Genomic DNA, 24,356 nt, shown 5'->3' with positions numbered 1-24,356 from the left:
TGCAGAACAACTCTGGGCCAGACCTCTTTTCATACCATAGCACACGAGAGATATTTGTTCAGCATTTGGGGTAAATGGGCTGTCCCTTGAGGTCCTGCCCCACACTGCCCAGCAGCTGAGGAGTCCACATTTCTGCACACGCTTTACCAATTCTTTGCAAATCAGCTGGGAATCTTGCCGAGGGATCTAGCTTGGTTTTCTAGGTGAGTCCAGATTCAAAACATTGTTGTTGCACTGGTGGCTCTACCTTTCTCTGCTATGTAATTATTAGGAAGTGTCTCCAAGGTGATCATTATTCTTGTAATTTAGGTAAGGCTCTGACAGTTGGAATTTTAACGCTGGTCCTGGGATTTCAAGTCAAGCTGTTTCTGTCCTGCCATAGGCGTAGGTGCTATGTAATTAACTACAGTGTAGAATACAGAAACAGGTTGGTTGGGCAGGCTGGAGAGTTTGACTTTGAATATCTTGAACCTTAGATGTTCCACAGAGCTTCGCTCATGAAGAGTGTTGGGGAGTTGGAAGTGCGGAGCCTGAGCTGAGTGCTGGCCTCAAGCCTGGAGGAAAGAGGGATGCCTGGGGGCTCAGTGGTTGAGCATCTGCCTCTGGCTCGGGTCATGATCCCAGGGTCCCAGGATTGAGTCCTTCATCGAGCTCCCCACAGGGAGCCTGCTTCTCCCTCTGCCTGTGTCTCTGCCTCTCTGTGTCTCTTGTGAATAAATACAATCTTAAAATCCTTCCCCCCCGCCCTTTTTCTTAAGACATGGCATCTGCGGTAGTGGTTAGAAAGTTCAGGTACAGTAAGGAATAAAAAGTGTTCGTTTTTGGCAATAGGGTAACTGATGACAGAATAGAATTGACAAGTTTCTTCTGTCAAAGGCCAGATGGTAAATATTCCAGGCTTTGAGGACCATAGGGTCTGTGTTGTAACTACTCAGCCTTCTCATTGTAGCACAGTGTAGCACAGGTCAGCCATAGACATAAATGCGTGGTCGTGGGTATGGTGTACTAACATCTATGAAAACATGCAATGGGTCCGATTTGACCCCGAGACCATAGTTTATAGTTTCCCAGCTTAAAGGAAGGGGGGGGGATGAAACTTAGTATTTATGTAGGACTTAACCATGTACCAGACACTTTATATTCGATCCTGAGGTGTAGGTACTAACCTCATTCACAGTTGATGAAGAGACCCAGGAGTAGATAATTTGCCTATAGTTTACACAGCTAGCTCCTGACTGGCTGGGATTTCCGTCAGCCCTACTCCAAAGCCCTAGACGTTTCCGTTTCACCTTATTGCTGCTTAGAACAGCGGCATTAGGTCAGATCCCTTCCGGTAGGTACAGATGGCACGGAAGCCATCAAGCTCTTCATTCCCATGACCTTCAGTGATGCCATGTGGTGGTGGTGGTTGTTTTTTCCTCACCCTTGTATTAGTTTGCTGGTGCTACTATAACAAAGTACCACAGAACGGGTGGCTTAAGCAACAAAAATGTATTTTCTCACAATTCTGGAGGCTGGGAGTCCAGGATGAGAGTGCTTGCGGCTTTTTTTCATCCTATGGCCCCTCTCCTTGGTTTCCAGATAACCTCCTATTCATCGAGCCCTCACATGGGTCTTTCCTCTGTGCCTGTGCATCCCTGGTGTGTGTCTGTGTGTCCAGATTTCCTCCTATAAGGACATCATTCAGATTGGATTAAGGGCCCATGGCAGTGGCCTCTTTTTAACTTAATTACCTCTTTAAAAGCCTGCTTTCCAAATACAGTCCCATTCGGAGACACTAGGAGTTATAATACTTCAGCCTATGAAATTTGGGGAGCACCATTCAGCCTGTAACAATCCTCTTCTATGGTGGGTGTCAGGGGACTGTCAGGAACACAACCTGAATGCCTAATACAGAAGATAAAGGCATTGTCCTGTATGTGAAAGTATCTTAGTTACCATGTGAGCTTTGAATTGATTTTCTAAAACATAAACTTTTATTTTATTTTAAAGATTTTATTTATTTGAGAGGGAGAGAGAGAGAGCGAGCGAGCAAGACTGAGTCGGTGGGGAGGGGCAGAGGGAGAAGGGGAGAGAGAATCTCAAGCAGACTCCACACTGAGCATGGAGCCAGACATAGGGCTCCCTCTCATGACCTTGAGATCATGGCCTGAGCTGAAATCAGGAGTCAGATGCTTAACCAACTGAGCCACCCAGGTGTCCCTAAACCTTTTTATTTTAAAATAGTTTTAGATTTAGAGAAAAATTGCAAATGTAGTTCAGAGTTCCCATCTAACACATACCCAGTTTTTCTTATTACTAACATAGTACATTAATGATTATTGTCACAATAAACTAATATTGATACGTTATTATCAACTAAAGTCTATGCTTCATTCATATTTCTTTGGTTTATAACTAATATCCAGGATCTTATTCAGGATACCACATTATATTTATTTGTCATGTCTGCTTAGATTCCTCTTAGTTTCTCAGACCTTCCTTGGTTTTGATGACTTTGCCAGATGCATACTGATTGGAATTTTGTAGGAGGCCCCTCTGTTGGGATTTGTCTGATGCTTCTCTCTTAATTAGACTGTAGTTAGGGGGTTTTGGAGACGAAGACTACAGAGGTCAAGTGCCCTTCTTACCACATCGTTTTGATGGTGGATACTAGCAACGTGACTTATCACAGTTTATGTTAAACTTGGTCACCCAGCCTCGGTAGTAGTTTCCACATTTCTCCATAGTAAAGTTGCTCTGTCTTCTTATGGCTGTCTCCATATCCTGCTCTCTGGAGGAAAGGTGCTGTGAGCAGCCCACATGTGAAGAGTGGGGTATTCTCCTCCCTCTCCTCAATAGTGAGGTATCTACATAAATTTGGGATTTTCTGCATGGAGATTCATTTCTTCTTCCCCATTCAGTTACTTATATCAGTGTAGATTCACAGGTAGGTGACATTTCAGGTTTCACTGTGAGATCGCTACCTCAGGGGCACTTGGCCCTTCTGCCTCACGTGTTGCCTTGTGGGCTCTAGGTGAACGGGAGCTCTGCAGAGGCCAAAAGTGTCAGAATTCTGTTAGATCCAGCCTAAAACCTGGGCAGAGGGCTGCTGCCTCCACAGTTTAATTCCTCCATATAGACTGTTAACCACAGAGTTGAAACCATCAAAAAGGAGCATTTCTGGGTTTTGTTCTCCTAACTCCTCATGGGTGCAAGCATTGTCCTGATAGTGAAGAAATGCACTTGTGGATTTTGTCTGAAATCCGCATTGAAGCAGCGCCACCGTGTGGTAGTTGCTGAAGGATGAGTGTCTTCCAGGAATAATTTTGGCCTGTTTCTGGGACACTCCTGACCCATGTTCTTAAAAGAGGCTACCTTATGACTTTGGCTTTGTGCATCACCAGGTGTAGATTAAAAAAGTAAACATTTGAAGGTTAAGGTTCTTAATAGCTCTTTCTTTTGGCATAGTAACTGCTAACTTTGATCACCCAGACCAAAGGGTGTCTGGGTATCTTAAGGTAAGCTTTCTTTCTGATTATTTAAAATTGTTTAACAGCTGAGGCATAAAAGTACAGCAGGTTGAAACCCTGAACTTCTGGAGCTGTTTTTCTTTGGATTAGGCAGGTTGGGGACTTATTTTAATAGTGTCATTCTTCTTCACTGAAAGGTTTTAAGATGTTTGCATCTGTGTGGAAAGCAGGCAGGGGTCCTGCTAATGCCTGCCGTGGGGATGTGGGGCCGGGATGGGATTACTGGAACTCTGGCTCCTGGAAGTGTTTACATCCACAGGAGGAGTCTCTGGGCACGGGCACGGGAGAGGTGTGGGAATTGGTGGGATAATCCATAGGGCTTTGTGGTTGACCTGACCGTTAGCAAGTGCTAAGCTGGAGGTCAGTGTGATAGCCTATTGGAATTGGTTTAAAGAAAAAAAAAACAACAAAAAAACAAACAAAAAAAAAAAACAAGAAGCAGTAAGTCAGTGTGGAATCAGGAATTCTGAATTGAATGTTAATCTTGATCAGCTTCTGCAAGTGAGATGAAATTGTAGTTGCTTTGATGGATTAAAAAAAAAAAATTCTAGGGCAGCCCAGTGGCTCAGCGGTTTAGTGCTGCCTTTAGCCCAGGGCGTGATCCTGGGGTCCGGGGATCAAGTCCCACATCAGGCTCCCTGCGTGGAGTCTGCTTCTTCCTCTGCCTGTGTCTCTGCCTGCCTCTCTCTCTCTCATAAATAAATAAATAAAATCTTAAAAAAAAATTCTAAAGAACCATACTGTAACTCCGTATACAGACCATGTGTCCCTGGGGTCAGAGCACAGAGAGAAAGACGTTGCTGGAGGAGGTTGTGACTGGCTCCGTCACTCTAGAGGCTGTCTGCCTGTAAGGAGGTGTCCTCTGCCAGGAGCTCTTCAGCTGGCTCCTTGTCAGTGATGTCATGGGTTACCTATGTCATCTGTGAGTGCAATTTGTCCTGTTCAAACTCGAAAGAGATAACAGCTAAGCCTCCAGATACGGCTCTGCTGCTGCTCTCTGAGGTTCCTGATGTTTCCAAGAGGTATTTCAGATAACGGCCATCACATGCTTCCAAGTGTGAGCTTCTCACCAGAGGTCACAGAAGAACATTTGCCTCAGGCTCACAAGCCCAGCTCTGCTCTTGCTTTCAGTCTCCGATGAGCCTTTCATGGGACTCTCTGGATTGTTAGAGGCCACGTGTGTGTGGCCTGACACACCAGCCTCTGACCATGTACAGCAAGACCATGGGCTGCTCCTGACCTTAGAGAGAGTGGCTCTGAGCAGCGTACCTTCTCTGTTCAGACAATAGGAACATGGAGAAATGAGTTATCTGGGGGATGCTGAGAAGAATAGCATGATGACCATGGGGACTGTGGTGGCACATGGAAGGTTCTAGAATTCAGCTGAAGGACTAGAAATAAATGATGGCTAGCATTGTGGGCTGGCTAAGGGCTGTGAGAGTCCACTTGCACTGTGGACTGTGATAAACTTGGAGTTAAAGGAATTTGGGGGAGTCCATTTTTCCTTTTACCTGCTCTCCTTCCTTCCATCTTGAACTCCTTCCAGTGAGCATTTTGAAAGTGAGAAACTGACTTTATACTGTGGAGAGACCATTGTGAAAATGAGTCTTTTGATGTCTTAGAGCAGCATTTTGTCTGTATAGCAGATGATGTTAAGAGTTCCAAATTACTCTTCAAGCTATCGTCGTTATAATTTTAAACGTAGCTTTCTACAACCTTTAAACTCCATTTACAAATTTTTTGTTTATAATCTAAAGTCAAGCGTTTAAAATGAATTTCAGCTAAAGCTAAAAATTACATATTTTGAATAGGAATCACAAAGCTAATCAGTCAGATACTCTGATAGTCCATATTTTAAAAGCATTAAAATTTTTCTCCTAGATGTTCCCTGATTATGCCCTGCAATGGCAAACTTAAAGGTAACACAGTCCTTTCAGTCCTTTGAGTTCGACTTCTTCAGCTCTATATTTAATTCACAACCTTGCTGAGGTTGCGGGATGACCAGTATGATCGATCAGCTGATCAGGCAGGTCGAGGTTGGGACCAGTGAGTTGGGACCAATGATTGATGATCACAGTATGTTAACTATATAAGGATTAAGTTGGGCTTCAAGTAAAAACAATCAAATGCATAATGGCTTAAACAAAATAAAAATTTGTTTCTCTCGTTAATAGTCTGGGTTAGATGATGCAGGGCCAAGGTGACTTTAAGGTGTCCATGGTCAGGGAACCAGGCCCCTGTCTTGTGCCTACCCTCTGCATTAGTTGCGTGGGACTGCCGTAACCAAGTACCACCTACTGGATGGCTTACAACGGAAATTCATTCTCTCACAGTTCTGAAGACCAGAATTCAGAAATCAAGGGTTTAGTACGATTGTACTCCCTCCAGAGGTTTTGGGGAAAATCTGTTCTTGCTCTCCTACTTTCTGGGGGCTCCAGGTGATCGTTTTTTATGGCTACTTCCTTCCATTCTGTCTCTGTCCTCACGTGGCTTTCTCTGTGTGGTCTCCCTTTGCATCTCTTGTAAGGATACTCATGATGGCACTTGGGGCCCACCTGGATAATCCAGGAAGATTTCTTCACCTCAGAATCCTTAATCACAAACCACTCTTCCAAATAAAGAACATTTACAGGTTTCAGAGATTAGGTCATGCACATATTTTTGGGCGCCATTATCAGCCTGCTGTACCCTCCTACCACAAGGTCACCTCATGCTCCCGTACGATTGTTAGCATACCAGCTAGCATGTCGACATTTCCTGCCAGATGGAAGAAAGTGAGAGGAGTCCTAAGGGGCCCCTGTCAGCTGGGTTGGCTCGTTTTAAACACTCTTCCTCGAAATCCCACCCAACACTCCATTTCCTCTCAGTGATTGCATTTACCTAGCTGCCAAGCGGGCTGGGAAATGCACTCTCTGATTTATTTAATTCCCTGTGCTGCTGAAGTATAATTTTCAAGAAGGCAAAAATAGGACATGCAAATACAAAGGTCATATGTCAACAATTTTATTTAGCTCATTAATTAAAGAGGGAATGAGTAAGATGTTAAGGCTAGTTTAAATGAGAATTTGGATTACAGAGATTTATATGCTCTGCCACACAAAATTTGTTTACATTGCTATGGACAGGAATCATTTACATTGCTATTAAGTTTTTGGCAATGTGCAGAGCTGTAAAATAGTCCAGTTGCTAGAAAGTCAGTCAAGAATATAGAATGAGATAGTCTTGGAGAATCTGCTTCATGTAAACAACCCCTAACACCCAACTCAGCAGACGCTCTGTAATCTCTTTGCCTCTCTCTAAATATTGGGTACTTCTTAAAACAGTGACCGGTTAAAAATTATGGCTTTCTTACCAAGATAGAAGTGGATAGTAGATGCTGGAACTGGCCTCCCAATGTTTCTGCCTCTCAGTAGGTCAGAGATACTTGCCAAGAATGGAGGCATCCTACAAGTTAGTGATTTTCTCCTGTAGAGATGGACACCCTAAGTCAGACCTCCCTTTTTAAAAAATTTTCATTTTTATTTGTATATAATGAAGTTTACTTTTTGTTGAACAGTTCCGTGGGTTTTAAGAATTGCATAGGGTTGGGGTCCCTGGGTGGCACAGCAGTTTGGCGCCTGCCTTTGGCCCAGGGCGCGATCCTGGAGACCCGGGATCGAGTCCCACGTTGGGCTCCCGGTGCATGGAGCCTGCTTCTCCCTCTGCCTGTGTCTCTGCGCCTCTCTCTCTCTCTCTCTCTGTGTGTGTGACTATCATAAATAAATAAGAAAAAAAAAAAAGAAAATGCATAGGGTTGTATTATCAGCACCACCAGAGTCAAGTACAGAACAGCTCCCTTACCCCCAAATTTTCCCTCATGCTGTTCCTCTGTAGTCAACTTCTACTCTCTGGGATCTGTTGTCTAAATCTATAGCTTGCCTTGTCCAGAATGTCCTATAAATGGAATGATACAGTACACAGTCTTTTGAGTCTGGGTTCTTTTACTGAGTATAGTACACTTGAGCTTCATTTCTGTTGTGGTGGGTATCAATACCGCTTTTCTTTTTACTGCTGAGTATCATTCCATTGTGTGGAAATACTATAGTTTATCCATTCACTAGTTGAAGGGCATTTGGGTAGCTTCTAATGGTGGTTGATTGTCAGTAAAATTGTCATAAACATGTACATGCAGGTTTTTGGGCTAACATACATTTTCATTTCTCTTGGGTCAGTACGTCATTGTGGAATTGCTTGGTCACATTGCTTGGTCACATGGTGTGCTTAATTTTATATAAAAATGGCAACTCTTTACTAAAGTGATTATACCATTTTGCATCCCTGCCAACAGTGGAGGAGAGTTCTCATTGGTTTGTCTCCTCACCATCAATTTTTATTCTTCAGTTTTTTGTTTTTAAATTTTACCATTCTGCTAAGATGTGTCATGGTAACTCCTTTTCAGAGTGGGGCCCTTTTAACGGTCCTCTATGCAACCTAGTCAGGTTGTAACAATATCCCTGGGCAGTGTTGTATGGCTACCCAGGACAGGCTAACCCAGTGGGGTTCAAACCTGAGTGCACATCAGAATCCCTCTGGTCTGCAGTGGGTCTGAGGGTTTGCATTTCTAACAAGATCCCTGGTCATGCCCTTGTTCCTGGTCTAGGGACCATTCTTTTGACCATGATTGGTCTGAACCTTCAGGGAAAGAAAGTTCTCAGGGATGCTGCCTCCCTCTTTTGGAGTTGCCACTTTACCACACACCACAGGGCTCCTTTCCTGCTTGTGGGAGTAACAGGAGAACCCTTTCTCTTATGGGCTTTCTTCCCTAGTTCCTTAGGTAAACTCTAAAATTACCATTCCCGGAAGGAGTCAGATTTTTTTCCTAGGGACATCTTAAATCCAGGATTTGTGGTTAACCATGTATTGGGATGGCTTGGTTAATGATGCTTACCAGCAGGAAAAAACCAACTTCAGGCATTAGATCTTTATGGTGAATTATAATTGCTACCAGTAGGTAGAGGAGGTGAGGGCTAGAGAGTTCTCCCCTATAAACTCAGATGTGAAAGAAAACAAGGCTCAGACAGGGTTCTGTCCGCATGTAGATTCATTAGCAGACTGGCTCACTGCAGTCATATAATGGTTTTACATGACTAGAAGTTCCAGATTGGTTCTTTTAGGGGGTCAGTGCCCTGACAGCACCTTGCATTCATGATTACTGCAGCAAATACAGATTACCTCTATCTCCTAGACAATATATTAATTTTTCATTGTTGCCCTAAGAAATTAGTGGAAATACGTACACTTAAATTTATTATCTCACAGTTCTGTAGGTTAGAAGTCCAGGCATAACTGGTTCTCTACTCTGATTTCACAAGGCCCACTGAAGATTTTGGCCAGGCTGCATGCTTTTCTGGAGGTTGAGAGGATGAGACACTCCCACGCCTGTTTACAATGGCCGAATTCTATGCCATGTGGCTATAGGATTGAGGTCCCTAGGGCTGGGGGCTGTTCTCAACTTCTAGGGGCTGCTGCATTCCTTTGCTTGTTTCTCCCTTCTTCCATCTTCAAAGCTAGCAATGTGGCAAGTACAGAAAGGTTGAGTCCTTCTGCTTTGAGTCTCTCCAATCGCCTCCCCCAACTTCTGCCTTTTTTCATCTCATACTCTTTCGGTATGAACAGTGTTACATGAGTAATAACTCAGATGACACTGACTTGCTACTCCTTATACAAGGCTCTTGTAAGACTTTCTGGAAGCCCCCCAGGGACATGTCACCTGTGCACCTGAAATGAAGACTGACTCTTCAGTCTTCTCTTTGGCTTTTAAGGGCTCATGTGGTTACACTGGGTCTACCCAATAGTCCAGGACAATCTCTCTAGTTTAAGGTCACCTGGTTAGTAACCTTAATTCTAAATTCCATCTGCAGGACTTCACAGCCATATCCACATTGTGTTTCATTTGGTAACCAGGGAACAGGAATCTTGGAGTGGCATCTTTCAAGGTGTTCTGCCTACCGCAGACAGAATTTTAGCTTATAACCAGACATAGGGTGGGTGCCAGATAATTTCCTGGTTTTTTGCATTGGGATCAGGAAATTTCCTGGAATTGGCAGCTGGACCTGGATCCTTTATTTAGTAAGCCTAGGCCACGTTTCTGAGGGTCTGCTAGATTTTCATACCTGGGTTAGGCCACAGTGTTTCCTGGATGTTTCTGGTTAATCCTCTTAACTCATTTGTGAGCAAGTAGGGCGAGGGGCCGAGGGAGAGTGGGAATCTCAAGTGACTCCTTGCTGAGCGGGGAGCCCCACACAGGGCTGATCTCACCACCCTGCCATCATGACCTGAGCTGAAATCAAGAATCAGTCACTTAACCGACCCGGGTGCCCCCTGGTCTTTCTTTTAAAAGCTAGTTAACCTTGGGGTGCTTGGGTGGCTCTGTTGGTTAAGCACTCAGCTCTTGCTTTTAGTTGAGTCTAGATCCCAAGGTCATGAGATCGAGACCCCCTGTCAGCCTCCACACTCAGCTCAGAGTCTGCTTGAGATGCTCTCTCTCTGCCTTCCTCACTCCGAGTGAGTGCATGCATGCTTGTGCTCTCACTCTCCCTCTCAAATAAATAAATAAAATCTTAAAAAAAAAAAAAAAAAGGCTAGTTAATCTCTGGAGTCTATATTCCAGAGCAAGACAACTAATTGCTTTTAGGCAGTAGATGAAAGGCACCTGATACACATTTATACCACTTATTTATGTTGAAGTGTTTGGAAATCAATTTTAGGCAATATGATAGTTTTGTCCCCTCGCTGAGAACTGGAGGAGAGCATGTTGATATCTTGTTCCCACACTATGTCTGGCATGCAGTGGATGCCAGTGGATACTTGTTGAGTAAGTAAGGTGGATGAGTGTATTTCCCTGCTTTGGTTATATAAAAACAGGTACAGTGTAGGAATAGCACGACCAACCGATCAAACTGCGTTGGCAGAAAGTGGAAACATTACTCAGGGTATTTTGTAGAGTTAGGGGTTTATTGTACTCCTAGTGCTGTAAACATGCACACTACAAACTGAGACTAGAAAATCATTGTCAATATTTATTTTAAAGCTGATTTATTGAAAGGAACGTGGCTTCATTTTGAAACCATTTTTGCTGCTTGATTTAAGTGCCTGAATGGCAATGCACATTTATATCACACAGCGCCTTGTGCTTTGTGTGAGGGAATCAAGGCTGTCTGCCCTTCTCAGTACACTCTTAAAAAATAAGGTATTCAGAATAGGAAAAAGGAGGCTTATTGAGAGTGATGTCAGGTAACTCTCGTATTTCAGTCACCCTTTGCAGGTGACTCATTGTTTTCCTCTCACATTCTTTTTTTCTTTCCTTCCCTAGAATTAGTCTGAATTTCCTCAGACCTTAGCTGTCTTTGGATATGGAGGAGGTTACACACAGCAGTAACAACTCAGATTGCACTGATCTATCACCCTTCTCTCCCTACACAAGGTCCCCAGGCAGTTGTAAAAGTGTTTCTAGAAGTTTCTGGCAGCCCTCGGGGCAGACCAGAGAAGCTTCTGCTGCCTTGCCTCTCATCACCTCACAGTACCCAGGCACGTGGGGTTGGGGAACCTTGTGCTGCCTTTGTCCATCCGTGGAGTAGAGCCCTCTCAAGCAGCATTTAAGGCTTTTATTTGTAGTCTCGTCTCTTCTTCTTTGGGGGAAATCCAAGTAACAGACAACACACTGTGCTTGAGATTATCTTCCCTTTGGGTCAGGCTTCCTGACTGGGTCAGTTCATTATCTGGCTCCTTTTTCCCCTCAAAGCACATCCTTCCAAGAAACTCTCACTGAGGGCAGCCCAGTCCCAGGTATGGTGTTCCCTTCATGCCCTCAGGCCAGATTTCCCCCTTTCTTAGTCCCAAGTGTATGTCTCTTCCTCCCCCCAACCCTTGTCTTTTAGGATACAGGAGGGGGAGGGGTCAGACTTTGGGAGCTCTCAGTACTGTGCCCTTTAAAATCCCAACTGTGATGTGATAGTGTGTCACAGCTCACCATTTGGGAATTGACTTAATGACATGTGCTTTAGGGATAAAGCTTCCCTCCCCCAGAGGAGATTCTCTTACTTATCCTTTATATCGTTCCCCTCTTGTTGTAAACATTTCCTAGCGTAAAATGAAAACCCCAGACCAGATAAAATTGACAGGAACCTTTTCTTTGAAAATTCAGGATGCTTTAAAAAAAAAAAAAAAAACCTCTAAAATGATTGATAATACAAAGTGTCACTTTTCATAGTGTCCAGATGTTGTGAAAAATGTAAGACTGCTTTAAATGCAGTAAGTAGCCTCAGGTGCTTGCTTCCCAAATATTGCTTTCACATATATATAATTATTTTTAACTGAAGTGCTCAGAAATGAAAAGTCACCCCTGCCCTTCTGTCTTTCACTGCCTGGAGATAAAGCCCAGTTTGGTTTATTTCTGCATCTCTTTTAAAAAATATTCCTTATATGGCAGTTTCTAAGCAGCAGAATAGTCAGCTGCATGATTAAAATGTCCGAAAGAGTAGGAAAACTGGCGGCTGGGAACAGTACACTTGGAGATTTACATAAAGGCAGAGGACTGACTGGGGAGAGCGCCTGCCTGGTAGGGACTGGTGATTGAGGGGAGGTTGCAGTGGATCCCCTCCCGGACCCACACGGTATAATGTGGGAGAGCTGTATAATGAGAAGAGCTGGCAGGAGCTCTCCTGGGGCAAGCTGCCTGCTGGGCCCCTGTGTGCCCTCTTTGGGGCATGTTCTGTGTGTCTCTTTATCTTAAGAGCCCTTTAATGTTGAGGACCCCAGGGCACCTGGGGGGCTCAGTGGTTGAGCGTCTGCCTTTGGCTCAGGGCGTGATCCTCGGGTCCAGGGATCAAGTCCTGCATCAGGCTCCCCAGAGGGAGCCTGCCTCTCTCTCTGCCTGTGTCTCTGCCTCTCCCGGTGTCTTTCATGAATAAATAAAATCTTAAAAAAATAATAATAAAGTTGAGGACCTTTCCCCTATATCACATAGTAGAGTGTGGGGGTGGGCAATGGGAGAATTTGGATGAGGTAAAGAATCCAGAGTTGCTTATGATCGAGAATGATTCCCATTTATGATTGAGAACAAATCCCCATTTATCTAAAGCCTCATAGACTGAGCAAGTTGGTGCCCCAACCACACAACCCTAGACCCTGTTGAGGCCCGACAGTAGAAAGGTGGGTCTCCTTGGGGGCCCCGCCCGTGGTGGCCTTGCTCTCCTACTTGATACCTTGGTGCTGAAGTATGGCCTAGCCATACTTAGTTAGGACATCAGTATTTTATTTTTATGGCCTTGCTCTCCTACTTGATTCCTTGGTGCTAAGTATGGTTCTAGCCATACTTAGGACATCAGGATTTTTATTTTAACAAGACATCAACCCCCCAGGTGATCTCTATATAGTAGATGCTTGAAGAGTGCTTCATACCAGTGCTGTGGGTGAGCTGCCCAGGAGTGGCTGGAAGGTAAGGTCTCTGCGACGGGGAAACATGTTGGCCTCTACATAAGCTGATTTTCCCACTGTTTTTTGTTTTTTGTTTTTTTTTGAAGTAATTTCTATACCTGCTGTGGGGCTTGAACTCAGAACCCTGAGATCAAGAGTCAGTATGCTCTACTGTCTGAGCCAGCCAGGTTACCCTTGCCGATTTTCATGCTAATACCTGGCAGTCTGTGTATTGTTTCTAAGGAACCCTTTTCTTAAAACACAGTAGCCGATGGGGGCACCTCGGTGACTTAGTCCCTTGAGGGTCTAATTCCTGATTTTGGCTCCGGTCATAGTCTCAGAGTTATGAGATCACGTTGGGCATGGACCCTGCTTAAGATTCTCTCCCTCCCTCTGTACCTTCCCCTCAACAACAATAACAACAACAACAACAACAGCAACATAGTAACCGACATACATGCTTTCTACATAATTATTATGTAGGATTATATTTTTGTTTTGTGGGGATTAACCTGATAGCGAAGGGGTGAGATTATTTTACTATAAGGTAGCTCGTGCTTGGGAATGTTGAGCATTTTATTTTAAATGAAAAGCTGTGTACAGAAAGATGCTGGGCAGTAGTATCCCCTGAGTAAGAGGGTGGCGGGGAGATGGAATTTGCAGTTCATGTCTCTGTTGACTAGGTGGGCGCTTCATTTTAGGCAAGTTGTTGTTTCAGTGGTATAGAAATCCGTGTCACTGTGGTTCACCAGCAGTTCAGGCGTAAGATGGGTGCCTGGTGGTCACAGGGCTCCTGCTGACGAGGCGTCTGGTCTCCCCCCTCCTTCAGTTAGCCTGCCCAGTGTGTGGACCCCCGGGGCCCTTGTCATGGTAGCCCCTTGGGTAGTAGAAGCAATAACGCTTCTCATTCTGGAGCGTGTGCCTCCTGTTTTCTCTGGCTCCTCAGAGTTCCGTTCTTGTTTCAGTTGCTAAGGTTCAGGGGAGGGTCTGGCTCGACTGTCTGATCCTAGTTTGTATCTGAAGAGCAAAGAAGCTGATGGACAGTCCTAGGTGCATGTTGGGGATGGGCTCTGCAGTACCACGACTGGTCAGGGACCTGCCGTTTCTTTCAGGGCATGTCCCCAACTGGTTACTTACAGTTCTTTTCTCCTGGTGACTTTCCCCAGAGAGGACTCCTCCAATGCGTTTCTGCCGTGGTGTGTGAGCTCGCTGCCCCTGATCTCACAGCTCAGGATGGAGGTGCATCTGGGGCCTGCCAATCTGCATGTGGAATTTTTGTTAATCCCGGTTTTTTAGTTTAGCTCTTGAGTCTCTATGGTCTCTATTGGCATTTAGACCTTCCAGAGAAAGATGCAGCCTCCAGGATGAGAGAGGGAATGCTTCCTGGTTCCGAGGGTCTGACTCTCCCTTAAATAGATTCTCAAGCCCTGACTGATCCTGTGTGGCCCCATCCATGCCCCTGCCTTCAAGGTGCCTCCTATCTCTGAGGCTGAGCCATCTCCCATCCTCGACCCCAGTGCTAACCTTTTTCAGCCCTCTCAGTTCACTGCTCCTTGGCAAGCTGTTTCTCTTTCAGAAGTTTGGTTTCTTGCCTGTGGTGGTCTTCTTTCCCCATCAGTCTCTCTCAAATCCCTTTACTGCAACTTTAATGATGTTTTGAAAAGGAGTAAAGGCAAACGAGTGTTCATCTGCTATGTTTAATGGAAAGTGTGCAAAGATTCTCTAATGAGCAATTGAGAGGAGGAAGGAACAAAACCTCTATAGTTGTAAATTTTTCTTGTTTTATAGCATTTGAGGTTCAGCTGTTTGTGGAAAGCAATTTAAATAAAAGGATCATGTTGGAGAGCAGTTGTTTATACAGGCATACCTTGTTTTATTGCACTTCGCTGTATTGCACTTTACAGATGTTGCACTTTTGCAAGTTGAAGATTTGTGGCAACCCGGTGTCCAGCAAGTGTGCTGGTACCATTTTTTCAGCTGCATTTGCTCACTTCGTGTCTTTGTGTCACATTTTGGTAATTCTTGCAGTGTTTCAAACTCCATCAGTGTTTACTGTGCCAGGCACTGTGCTGATCCTGGGAACCAGATCCATCTGGTCTCTGCTTTCATGGATGTTCCCCTTGGAACAAGAGGCTTACTTGTTCATCATTTAACTGTGGGATATTACTGAGGCCCGAGTTGGGGAGGCTGGGGACCATATTTGAACCTAGGTAGGTTTGACTGATTCCAGAGGCTCTGCTCCTAATACTCTGCAGAGGTGAGTATTTCTTATGGTTAGCAGTTGGCCTCTGAACAGAACACAGTCCTAAGACCATTACATGGATGGGCATAGGTGCTTTTTGAAGGCTCTGGGTGACATTGGGGTTCAATGTTGCAAACATTCATAAAAACCATTGTACATCCATTTTAAGAAAGTACTTACTTTTGGAGAATATTTTTGAAGGATATATGCGGTAGGTGGATTGAAGCCTGTAAATAGATCTGCTGCTTAGATTTGCTGTTACTATACACTGAAGAGTTAAGGTGAGCAGAGACTCACAGGCGTCTCTAGAGCGGTGGCATCATTGCTGGTTGGGGCAGTTTGAATCATGAGACAGTAATAACACAGGGCTTCACGTCCCCTGAGTCCTTTAAATGGAAGAGAGCAGATGGTAGGGGGAAAAGATGCCTGTGATCTCGTTCACTGTAGAGAATAGGTCAGGAACTAAAAGTATGGAAAGGTTCTCATACTTGGTCCTGTTTCCTGCCCTGTTAGAGCTCTTCTTCCTAGTTTCTGGCTCCTCCATAGCAAATATGTTAGTTTCCCATTTCCCCTTCTCCCCCAATTGTCTTTCCATGCCTATTTATATAGGGATATGTGTATGTTTTAGATAAAATCTGGATAATGCTTTGTATTCTTCTCTGTAGCCTACGTCTTCCGTTCATATTGTGAACGTGTCCTCCCTCTTCCCCTATAACCATTCCAGTTTAACTTTTGAAAAAAAATCCCCTTTCTGACAGAGCTAAATAAATTATGGAGGCAGCTATGTGATTACATACTGTTAGCTATTTGAAAATCACGATTTCTAAAGTCTGAAATAATATCCCTATTTGTCAAGTACTGTATACTTCCTTGATAATGCATCTGTTTTAATGTGTAGTACATTGTAGGCAGCTGGGAATTGGATAATTTTATACTAATGTAGATGCTTTTGCAGTAAGCCTTTAGATGGCAGCATCTGTCCCCACAAACCACATTCTGAACGGCACTCCTTAGACCATAGGATGTTTGATGCAGAAGAACGCTCAGGATCCACCTGACTAAGCACTTCAGGGTGGTGATGGGGCCCAGAGGGTCAGGGCTGGACAGGAGAGGGGTGTGGACCTCTGTCCACCACTCTGTCCACCGGCTTCTCCCTCACTGGTGTCAACTGTTGCCTGTCTCTGTGGCCTTGTTAAAAACACACTCCTAAGTATAAGGCAACCAAGGAAAATGAAAGTCACGTGGGTGATTCTGGGCCAAATGTAATGTGATGTTTGAAAGGAACAGACAAAATAAGCGGTCTTTTTTTTTTTTTTTTTTAAGCAGCTTCATTTAGATATAATTCACATATCCTACAATCCACTCGTTTAAAGTATACACTAGAGCAGTTTCTAGTATATTCCCAAGGTTGTACAGCCATCACCACTAATTTCAGGACATTTTAATCACTCCAGAAGGAAGTCTCATACCCCTTTGAGCTGTCACCTCCTTAGCCCGCATATCCCTCAGCCCCTGGCAACCATTCGTTCTTTGTTTCTATAAATTTGCCTAGTCTGGATATCCCGTGTGTATGGACTCCTGTGATATGTGGTCTGGGGGCACTGGCTTCCTTCACTTAGTGGTGTTTTCAGGTTTCATCCTATTGTAGCATAAATCGGTACCCCATTCCTTCTTATTGCCCAGTACTCTTGCACTGTGTGGATTCGTCACATTTTATTGTCTTCAATTGATGGACGTGGGGCTATTGATGGTGCTCCCACGAGCACGGGTGTACGGACCTCTGTGTGAGCATGCGTGAGTACACAAGTGGAACCGCTGGGCCACGTACTGTGTGTTTAACGTTTTGAGGAACAGCCAAGCTCTTTTCCACGGTGGCTGCACCTGTGCGTGGCCACCAGCACCGTGAGGAGTCTGTTCTGTCTTCCTAAGCTAAGAATTCCAGATTTTCTTAGTTGAGGCTGAGGGGAAGGTGAGAAATGGGACTGACGGCCTCTCCTGTATCCCTGGTTCGCGTGCTGGCCTGACTGCAGGCCTCCCTGAAGGTGGCCCGGTCGGGTGCCAAGGAAGCCACCGCCTCTGCGCCCCACACAATTGCCGTGCGTCACAGTGTGATAACGTGCCGGCGCTCTGTGGCGCTCCGAGTGTGTTTGTGACCCTTGCCTCCTGACTCTGGAGATACCCAGCAACCCGATCGTCTTTGTCCCAGTTAGAGACCAATTCCAAATTAAAAAAACAAAACAAAACAAAAAAAAACCCTTTGCCAAAAGCTGCCCAGGTTTGAACATGTCAGGATCACTTACTTGACGGATACCAAAGGCAGCCGTAGAGACCGCGCAGCAAAGGAGCCGCTTTGGTTTGGGTCCGAGCCTACATTCTCGCAACGGAGCTTACTGCCCCTTCTCCTTTGGCAGCCCCAGGCCGGACGTTCCCGCGTCTGTACTGAAATGAGCGTGCGTGTGCTCAAGGGAGGAGAAGGGGCCGGCTCCTCCTTTAGGCATATTTGGGTCCTGGGGAAGGACACACGCTGTACATTCCGAAGCTTTGTTTGCGTCTGGAAAAAATTAGCCACACTCGGATCTTTTCCACTGCAGGTCCCGTCAGGAAGCCCAAGTATGTGGAAAGCCCCAGAGTGCCTGGAGACGGAGTTATAATCCCGTTCAGAGAAGTGTCCAAGGCAGCAGAGCCCAATGAGAATGGTAAGAATATGTTTTCAATGATTCCCCCCCCGCAAGATTTTACATAATGACATTCCATTTCTGAGTGAAACTTGAGTGCCTCTTGTAGGAATGCTTTGCCAAACTGAATGTATTTGGGAGGTTTTTCTCCCCCTCGGCCACTTACCGAGATCTGATTAGCTAATGTAGATTCTTGGAATTATATACACCGTGGCGGACTAGTTGAGTGGGTGCATATGCATTGTTTAAGGGTTGAGTCTTATTTCCTCTCAATTTTGACCTCTCCGGCATGGGGAGATAAGGAAAACCAGCCAGTAGACGGTTCCAGCACTCTTTCTGTTTTGCTTTTCGGTACTCCCTCGTTTTGGACTATACAGCAGGCTTTGATTGAAAAGCTGACACTTTAACCGTACAAACTCCTGATAACTTTCTTAAAAGCATTTGTTAGCTTTTGATAGCTTTTTTGTTTTTTAACATCCAAAATTTTTCTTGTTTTTTTCAACATCTAAAATTTTTCTTTAGAATGTTGAATTAACAACAACAACAAAAAAAGTCTAAATGAATTGAAATCTTTTAGTAAGGATATTGTATATATATATATATTTTTTTTTCTCTATCTGGGACTAAGTGTAACAGACATTATGAACTATAGTATTTCACAGATGTATTAATAGTTGTTCATTTTTTAAATCAGTTTGGGAATTTACCATTTGTTCCTTTCTTGGGTGGCAGGGAGTCCTCAACACACAACTCCATAGTCTCTAGTTTGTAAGTTTTGAACTTATATCCCATTTTCCTGCAGAAACATGTGGTTAGGAATCCTGGCCTATGTAGTAAAGCCCATTTTACCTTCAATGTAGTTACAAGTTTATGCACTTGATCTTAGCCAAAGGGCCGAGAAGCGATGTTACAAATATATGTAGTAATACCGAAAGAGAAAACTCATCTGTATTTCCCCTTTGGAATACCTGGCATCCTCCTCTCCCTAATTGTGGATAGTCACAGGTGTACAGCTCCTTTATGTTCTAACCTCTGTGTCTGCAGTTTGTATTTCTGCTGATATGTAGTGTGGAGTGATACAAAGTAGGACATGTTAGGAAAATGGAGTAGGGTCGTGGCGAAAAAAACCTGAAAATGAGCTAAGAAGAGCAATTGGCAGAAGATAAACATCAGTAAGAGGAGTTTGGAATGGGTGGGAGAAGAGATGGTGCCAGGAGCTGGGTGTTCTGGGCAGGGAAGGGGTGCTGTTGCCTGTGTCTTAGTGTGAGAAATTGTATCCTTTCCCTTCTGTGCAGGCACCTAGCTGTTTGGTTTGAATATGAGGTTCACACTAGGATTTGCACTGAGGAGGGGCAGGGCACCAGGTATGAGTGGTGGTGAAGAGCAGAGAGTCTCCAGTGGTGTCTGGTTAGGATGGCCATTCTACAAACATGAAGACGCTCTTGGTTGTGAATTCATGTGTGCAGGGTAGGGTGTCCATTTTCTGATCTGTTCTCTCATTTCTATTCTAGCTTTTGAAAGGAAAATAAAAACCTGGTCCTCTGAAGTGAATGTCAATAATCAGATCTACCAAAGTGTTCACCCATTTCAGAATAAACCACCCTTTACTTCCATCTGCACCCTCCAAAACCTTTGAAGTCTGGTTATTTATGCCCTTCATGTTTTGGCTGGCCTGGACTCCTTGGTGTAACCTTTCTCCCTTGTGGGGAATATCACTGAGGTGCTGTGTAGAATTTAGGACTTCCTCTGGGTAAGAATGGGGGAGAAATTTAGGATTTGTGTTGGGCAAAGAAAAGAGGTTAAAAAGAATTCCTACTGTGAACTTTTCTCCTCTTGCCCAGGGCAGAGGGCTATCTTTCTTGAGGGAGACCTTCTCTTCATTGGCTGCCAAGTGAACTAATTCAAGTGTAAAGATTGATGTTGCTGGAATAGCCTGCAATTTGCACGTGTACTCAGATTCAAGATTGTCTTTCTGCAAGGGGACTAAAATTATGACATACCTGGGCTGTGAATACAGATCGGAAGTTTCCAGAAGTTTGGTCTAGAATTAAAGACATACAGTACATTTTCCCTTTTTTAAGTGTTCAAGTTCAAGAGAAGGGAAATAGATATGGTTCTTGTTTGTAAGCATATGGTCTTGTGTGGCTAGCCATGGTGTTGGTGGAAGCCCTCACAATTATCTGTTGGTTCATGAGAAAGTGGTCACTTCACAGTTCCACTTGACAATTAGTAAAGGATGGTGTGTTTTGTAATCCCCATGGAATCTTTTACATTTCAATAGGGTTAATTAAATCTGCCATATTAAAGTGTAAATTTTATGTCCAGGTCAATGAACCTAAAAGGAGAGGCTGGAGCAAACTAAAACTAATTGAGTTTGAGTATTAACCCAACCACGTACTAATGTACGGTAGACAAACCCTGCTTCCTAGGTTGATTATCAAGCATCTTCACTAAAGTTTTAACTTAAAATTTGGTCTTATGCTTTTCATATTTTCTTTGGGCATTTTTTTAAATCTCTAAGATGCTTTTCTGGATGCTGTCAATGACAGCATTTCAGAATTCACCAGAGTATTGAAAACAGCTCTTTGTGAAATGCTTTCGAAATTTCCCATAGGCTCATGAAATATCGAGTTACTCTTAGATATTTGAAATACCCTTCCCAGACTAAGCTGCCTCATTTTGTGGTTTAGCCCCATAAATTTATGATTCTTAGCTATTTGAACTTTAAATCAAAGTAAAACAAAACCAATGAGCACTTTCGTTAATTTATAAGTAATTATGTGAATTTACGTATTTTAGCCATCTGGAAAGTGGGTTGTATGATATGGGCAGATAAATATTTTTATTATATACAAAAACTCTGTTGAAGTTTACATTCACCTGGAAACATCTTGAAAGAAACATATTCTACTTTATTCAATATTCTAAAATATTTAGGAAAAACAGCGTTTTCTACCTTGGGGGGAAAAGGACTTAATGAGCTCTTCAAAGAAAATACAATCCCCTTTTTCCTGTCAAATAGTTCTAATAACCTGTGTGTCATATAGAATATGTTTTTCCCAAATAAGCTTCCTGTTGTTAAACCAACGTATTATTTAGGAGGAGAATGTCATTCACCCCAAGAAAGTACGTCTGCCTTAAGGGAAAAATTTTTAAAAACAATAGATAAATTAGAGAGGATTACTAAATTATAATAGGATTTACAGCTATATTTCTTTGAATTAGGGGCAACCGTAATCCGTTCAGATTTGCTTCCATCTGTCATTAGCTACTTGAGCAAGCTTCGATGGGGAGGGGTGAGAAAGTTTTAGTCTAATGAGTCATTGGTTGGTGAAGATCAATCTCAGAATATGATGAAACTTTTTTTCTGGCAGTCAAGTTAGCAAGTAAAACCAACACACATGAAACAGAATAATTACATGCAACCCTGTCTTGGGAGGAGTTTCTTTTTTAAGATATGTTTAAGCAAATACTGACACCTTGGATTTTTTTATTATTTCAGATGTTCAGCTTCTTAGAATGGTGATAAGCTGCTTGACTAATAGTTGAGTAAGGCTTTGGTTAAATGAACGCAAAGAAGAGGGATGTACCTGGTGTGTGTGTGTTGTGGGAGATAGGCTAGGGGTAGAATATCCATTCATTCTGCATTTCCTTAAATATTAATTCTGATGCTATGAAAAACACTGTGTTGGATGCTATTTTAGATGGGTTATCAGGCATAGGTTTTCTCGTCATGGAGCCTTAGAGTCCAGGCGGGGATTAACCACCTGTATACGCAGAGCAATTATCATATAAGTGGGAGTAGTGTTGGGCTAATCCAGCTTGGAGGAGCTACTCCAAGTGGAGGAGCTGAGCTGGGAAGGACTTGATTACCTTAAGATTTACCTGACAACAAAGTATAGGAAGCAGTGGGGCAGGAGACTAGGGTCAGGGAGATGGTTAGGAAGAGATTTCAGTAGTTAGATAAGACAGAGTAAGGTCTCCAGTTAGAACAGGATCAGGAAGGAAGAGGTGATGAATAGGCAGATTCTTGAGAAATTACATGGCCCTAGAAGCCGGAAGGCTTTGAGATGACGTTAGGAGGACACTGAAAGAGAGGGAACCATCTGTTTTGGTTTGAGTTCAGTTTCTAGCACATCGAGTTTGAGGTGCTAGTGGAACATGTAGGCACAAGTGCCCAGTGAACAGTTGAAAAATCAAGCTGCATCTCAAGAATTCTGGGTCTGAGCTGGGGACCCTTTTGTTTGGAGGGAATGTGGTGAAATGAGAGGTGCCTTAGACTAGGGAAGAGGTCGTTAGGAGAAGAGAAGTGAGGATTCATGAGCTGTGAATTAGGTGGGAAAAAATGCCAGCAAAAGCGTAGAAGAACCCACAAGACCGTACAATAATCCTGGAAACTATGGATTTCCTCTCTGAGTGTGTGAAAATTGCCACTTTCCTCCTTGGAGGACAGATTATTTGCAAGGTCAGAAATTACAGGGAAATCAAAAGGGGAGATCGGCCTTTTAAAAAGTAAATATTACTGTGCCTAGCAGGGCTATTTCAGGAGGCTAGTGAACGTGAATGAGTTTGAGTTGTGGGTAGGTGAAAGGGAAATGGAATTGGTGGGGATAGACCATTGCCTTTTTACCCCAAGGCTTTGAGTAGATAAGGGAAGATGAGAGATCAGTTAATAGGTTGAGAAGTGTATGCAACAATGATTTTTATTGATTTTAAAGAAAAGAGAGAATTTAGTACAATTAAAGACTTAAAACAGAGCTTCTCAGAGTGTGGACTATAGACTTCTGGGCATACCCAAGGCCCTCACTGGGGTCTGTGAGGTAATGTTGTTAGGAAGATGCTTCCATTTCTCTTGCATTGACATTTGTACTGAGGGTACAAAAGCAATTGTTGGTAACTCTTCTCATGCCTTAGTGCACATCAAAGTAGGGGCACCTGCTGTACTAGAGCTAGGCGTAATATTTTTCACCACCGTGCATTAGCATTAAAAATAACAAAACACTGATAATAAGGTTATTAAATCTTGACCCTTGACTGATCTTTGTAATAGCCTGTGTGATGAAATGGGAAGTCCCCATAAAGCACTGCTACTGCATGCTGAAGTGTGATGGTGGTCTCAAGGAAAACCAGTTCTGTGATTGTTTGAATTACAAGCTGACCTAGCCAGTTTTTTTTAATGGGACACCATTTTTGCCTGAAAGAATGACTGGCAAGCCATGGTTATTCAGAATTGGGTATTAGACCCACATTTTCTCAAAAAGAAGCTATAAATGAGTGTGTCATTTCAATTAAAAAACAAAACTGACAGGGATTACTTCCTAATGATAAAATGTGACCTTTTAAGTGAAAAAATTAGGTTTTTGGGAATTTGTATCTGTCACATTGAGCTTGATGGCTTCCCAGGACTTTTCATTTGAGATGTGGTGATTATATTAATGTGATATTTTGGTATCATATAATAAAACGTGTCAGCACTTGCAAGATCTGCAAAACCAATATTTTCCAAATCGTCAGTGCATGTTAAAAAATCATGCATGGGTAAAAATATTTGAAGCTTATAATAGACCATTGACTTTTTACTGTAACAGAGTTTAAAAAGTGTATTGATTTGGATTCAAAGTCAACTCTACAACTAACCTTTAAGAATTGCTGCTTGTCAAGTTTGGTGAGGTATCAAAGAAAAATATCTGTAATTAATTGAGAAGGCTCCTCCCTTTCCCAGCTACCTATCTCTTTGAGGCCATAGTTCTTCACGTGCTTTAACCAAATATATTACAACAGATTGAATGCAGAAGCAGACATGAGAATCTAGCTGTCTTCTATTAAACCAGACATTAAAAAGAATTTGTAGAAGTATTAAAACAGTGTCATTCTTAACTTTTTAAATTGAAAATATTTTGGGGATGCCTGGCTGGCCAGATTGTTAGAGCATGTGACTCTTGATCTTGGGGTTGTTTAGTTTAAGTCCCATACTGGTTGTAAAGGTTACTTAAAAATAAAACCTTTGAAAAAAAATTCTTTTTATTAAAAATAAAAACATGTTTAACATGTAAGTTTTACAAACTTAAAATGAATTACCATAGATTTTTAAAAATTCTTAGTTTTAATTTCTAATATGATAAATGTCAACCCACATATCCCAAAGTTCTCTGAAATCCTCAATTCTTAGGAGTGAACCGTGAGACAAAAAATTTAAGAACCCACTGGCTTTGAGGAAGGAAAAGAAGATGGGGAGAAAATAAAAAGAGATGAGAAAATTGACCCAGAGTCTGATAGTTATCTAGACTTGAGGGGATGAGGACTTGATAAGTGGCAGTATGACTGGAAAGAAAAAGGCTGGTTCAGGAGACAATTTGAAAGAGAAATGTTTAAGATTTGGTGACAGTTTCAATATGGGGTAAATGGGATGAAGAACTTTAACTTGTGTGATAACTATGTTTTTGTATTGAGGGTTAGAAACCAGTTATTGACAGT

General features: G+C 43.1%; 1 protein-coding gene and 1 long non-coding RNA gene across 2 annotated transcripts in view; one reads left to right on the top strand and one right to left on the bottom strand.

Moving 5' to 3' along the window:
• The window catches only part of TANC1 (tetratricopeptide repeat, ankyrin repeat and coiled-coil containing 1), a 223,452-nt gene that overhangs the window by 121,888 nt on the left and 77,208 nt on the right, over positions 1–24,356 (top strand). The window contains exon 5 of the mRNA XM_072811229.1: positions 17,799–17,903. Coding sequence (XP_072667330.1) covers positions 17,799–17,903 — 105 coding nt within the window. The remainder of the gene's footprint in view (positions 1–17,798; positions 17,904–24,356) is intronic.
• LOC140624397 (uncharacterized) lies at positions 13,533–17,847 on the bottom strand. The gene is made up of 2 exons (XR_012023873.1): positions 17,508–17,847; positions 13,533–14,225 (listed from the first exon to the last, which is right to left on the bottom strand). It is a non-coding gene; the product is annotated as an uncharacterized lncRNA (long non-coding RNA).

The sequence above is a fragment of the Canis lupus genome, chromosome 34 (genome assembly GCF_048164855.1).
Source record: "Canis lupus baileyi chromosome 34, mCanLup2.hap1, whole genome shotgun sequence".
In the NCBI taxonomy this organism is placed as follows: domain Eukaryota; kingdom Metazoa; phylum Chordata; class Mammalia; order Carnivora; family Canidae; genus Canis; species Canis lupus.
The sequence above is the reverse complement of the archived record's forward strand: the minus strand, read 5'-3'. Positions and strand labels throughout refer to the sequence as shown.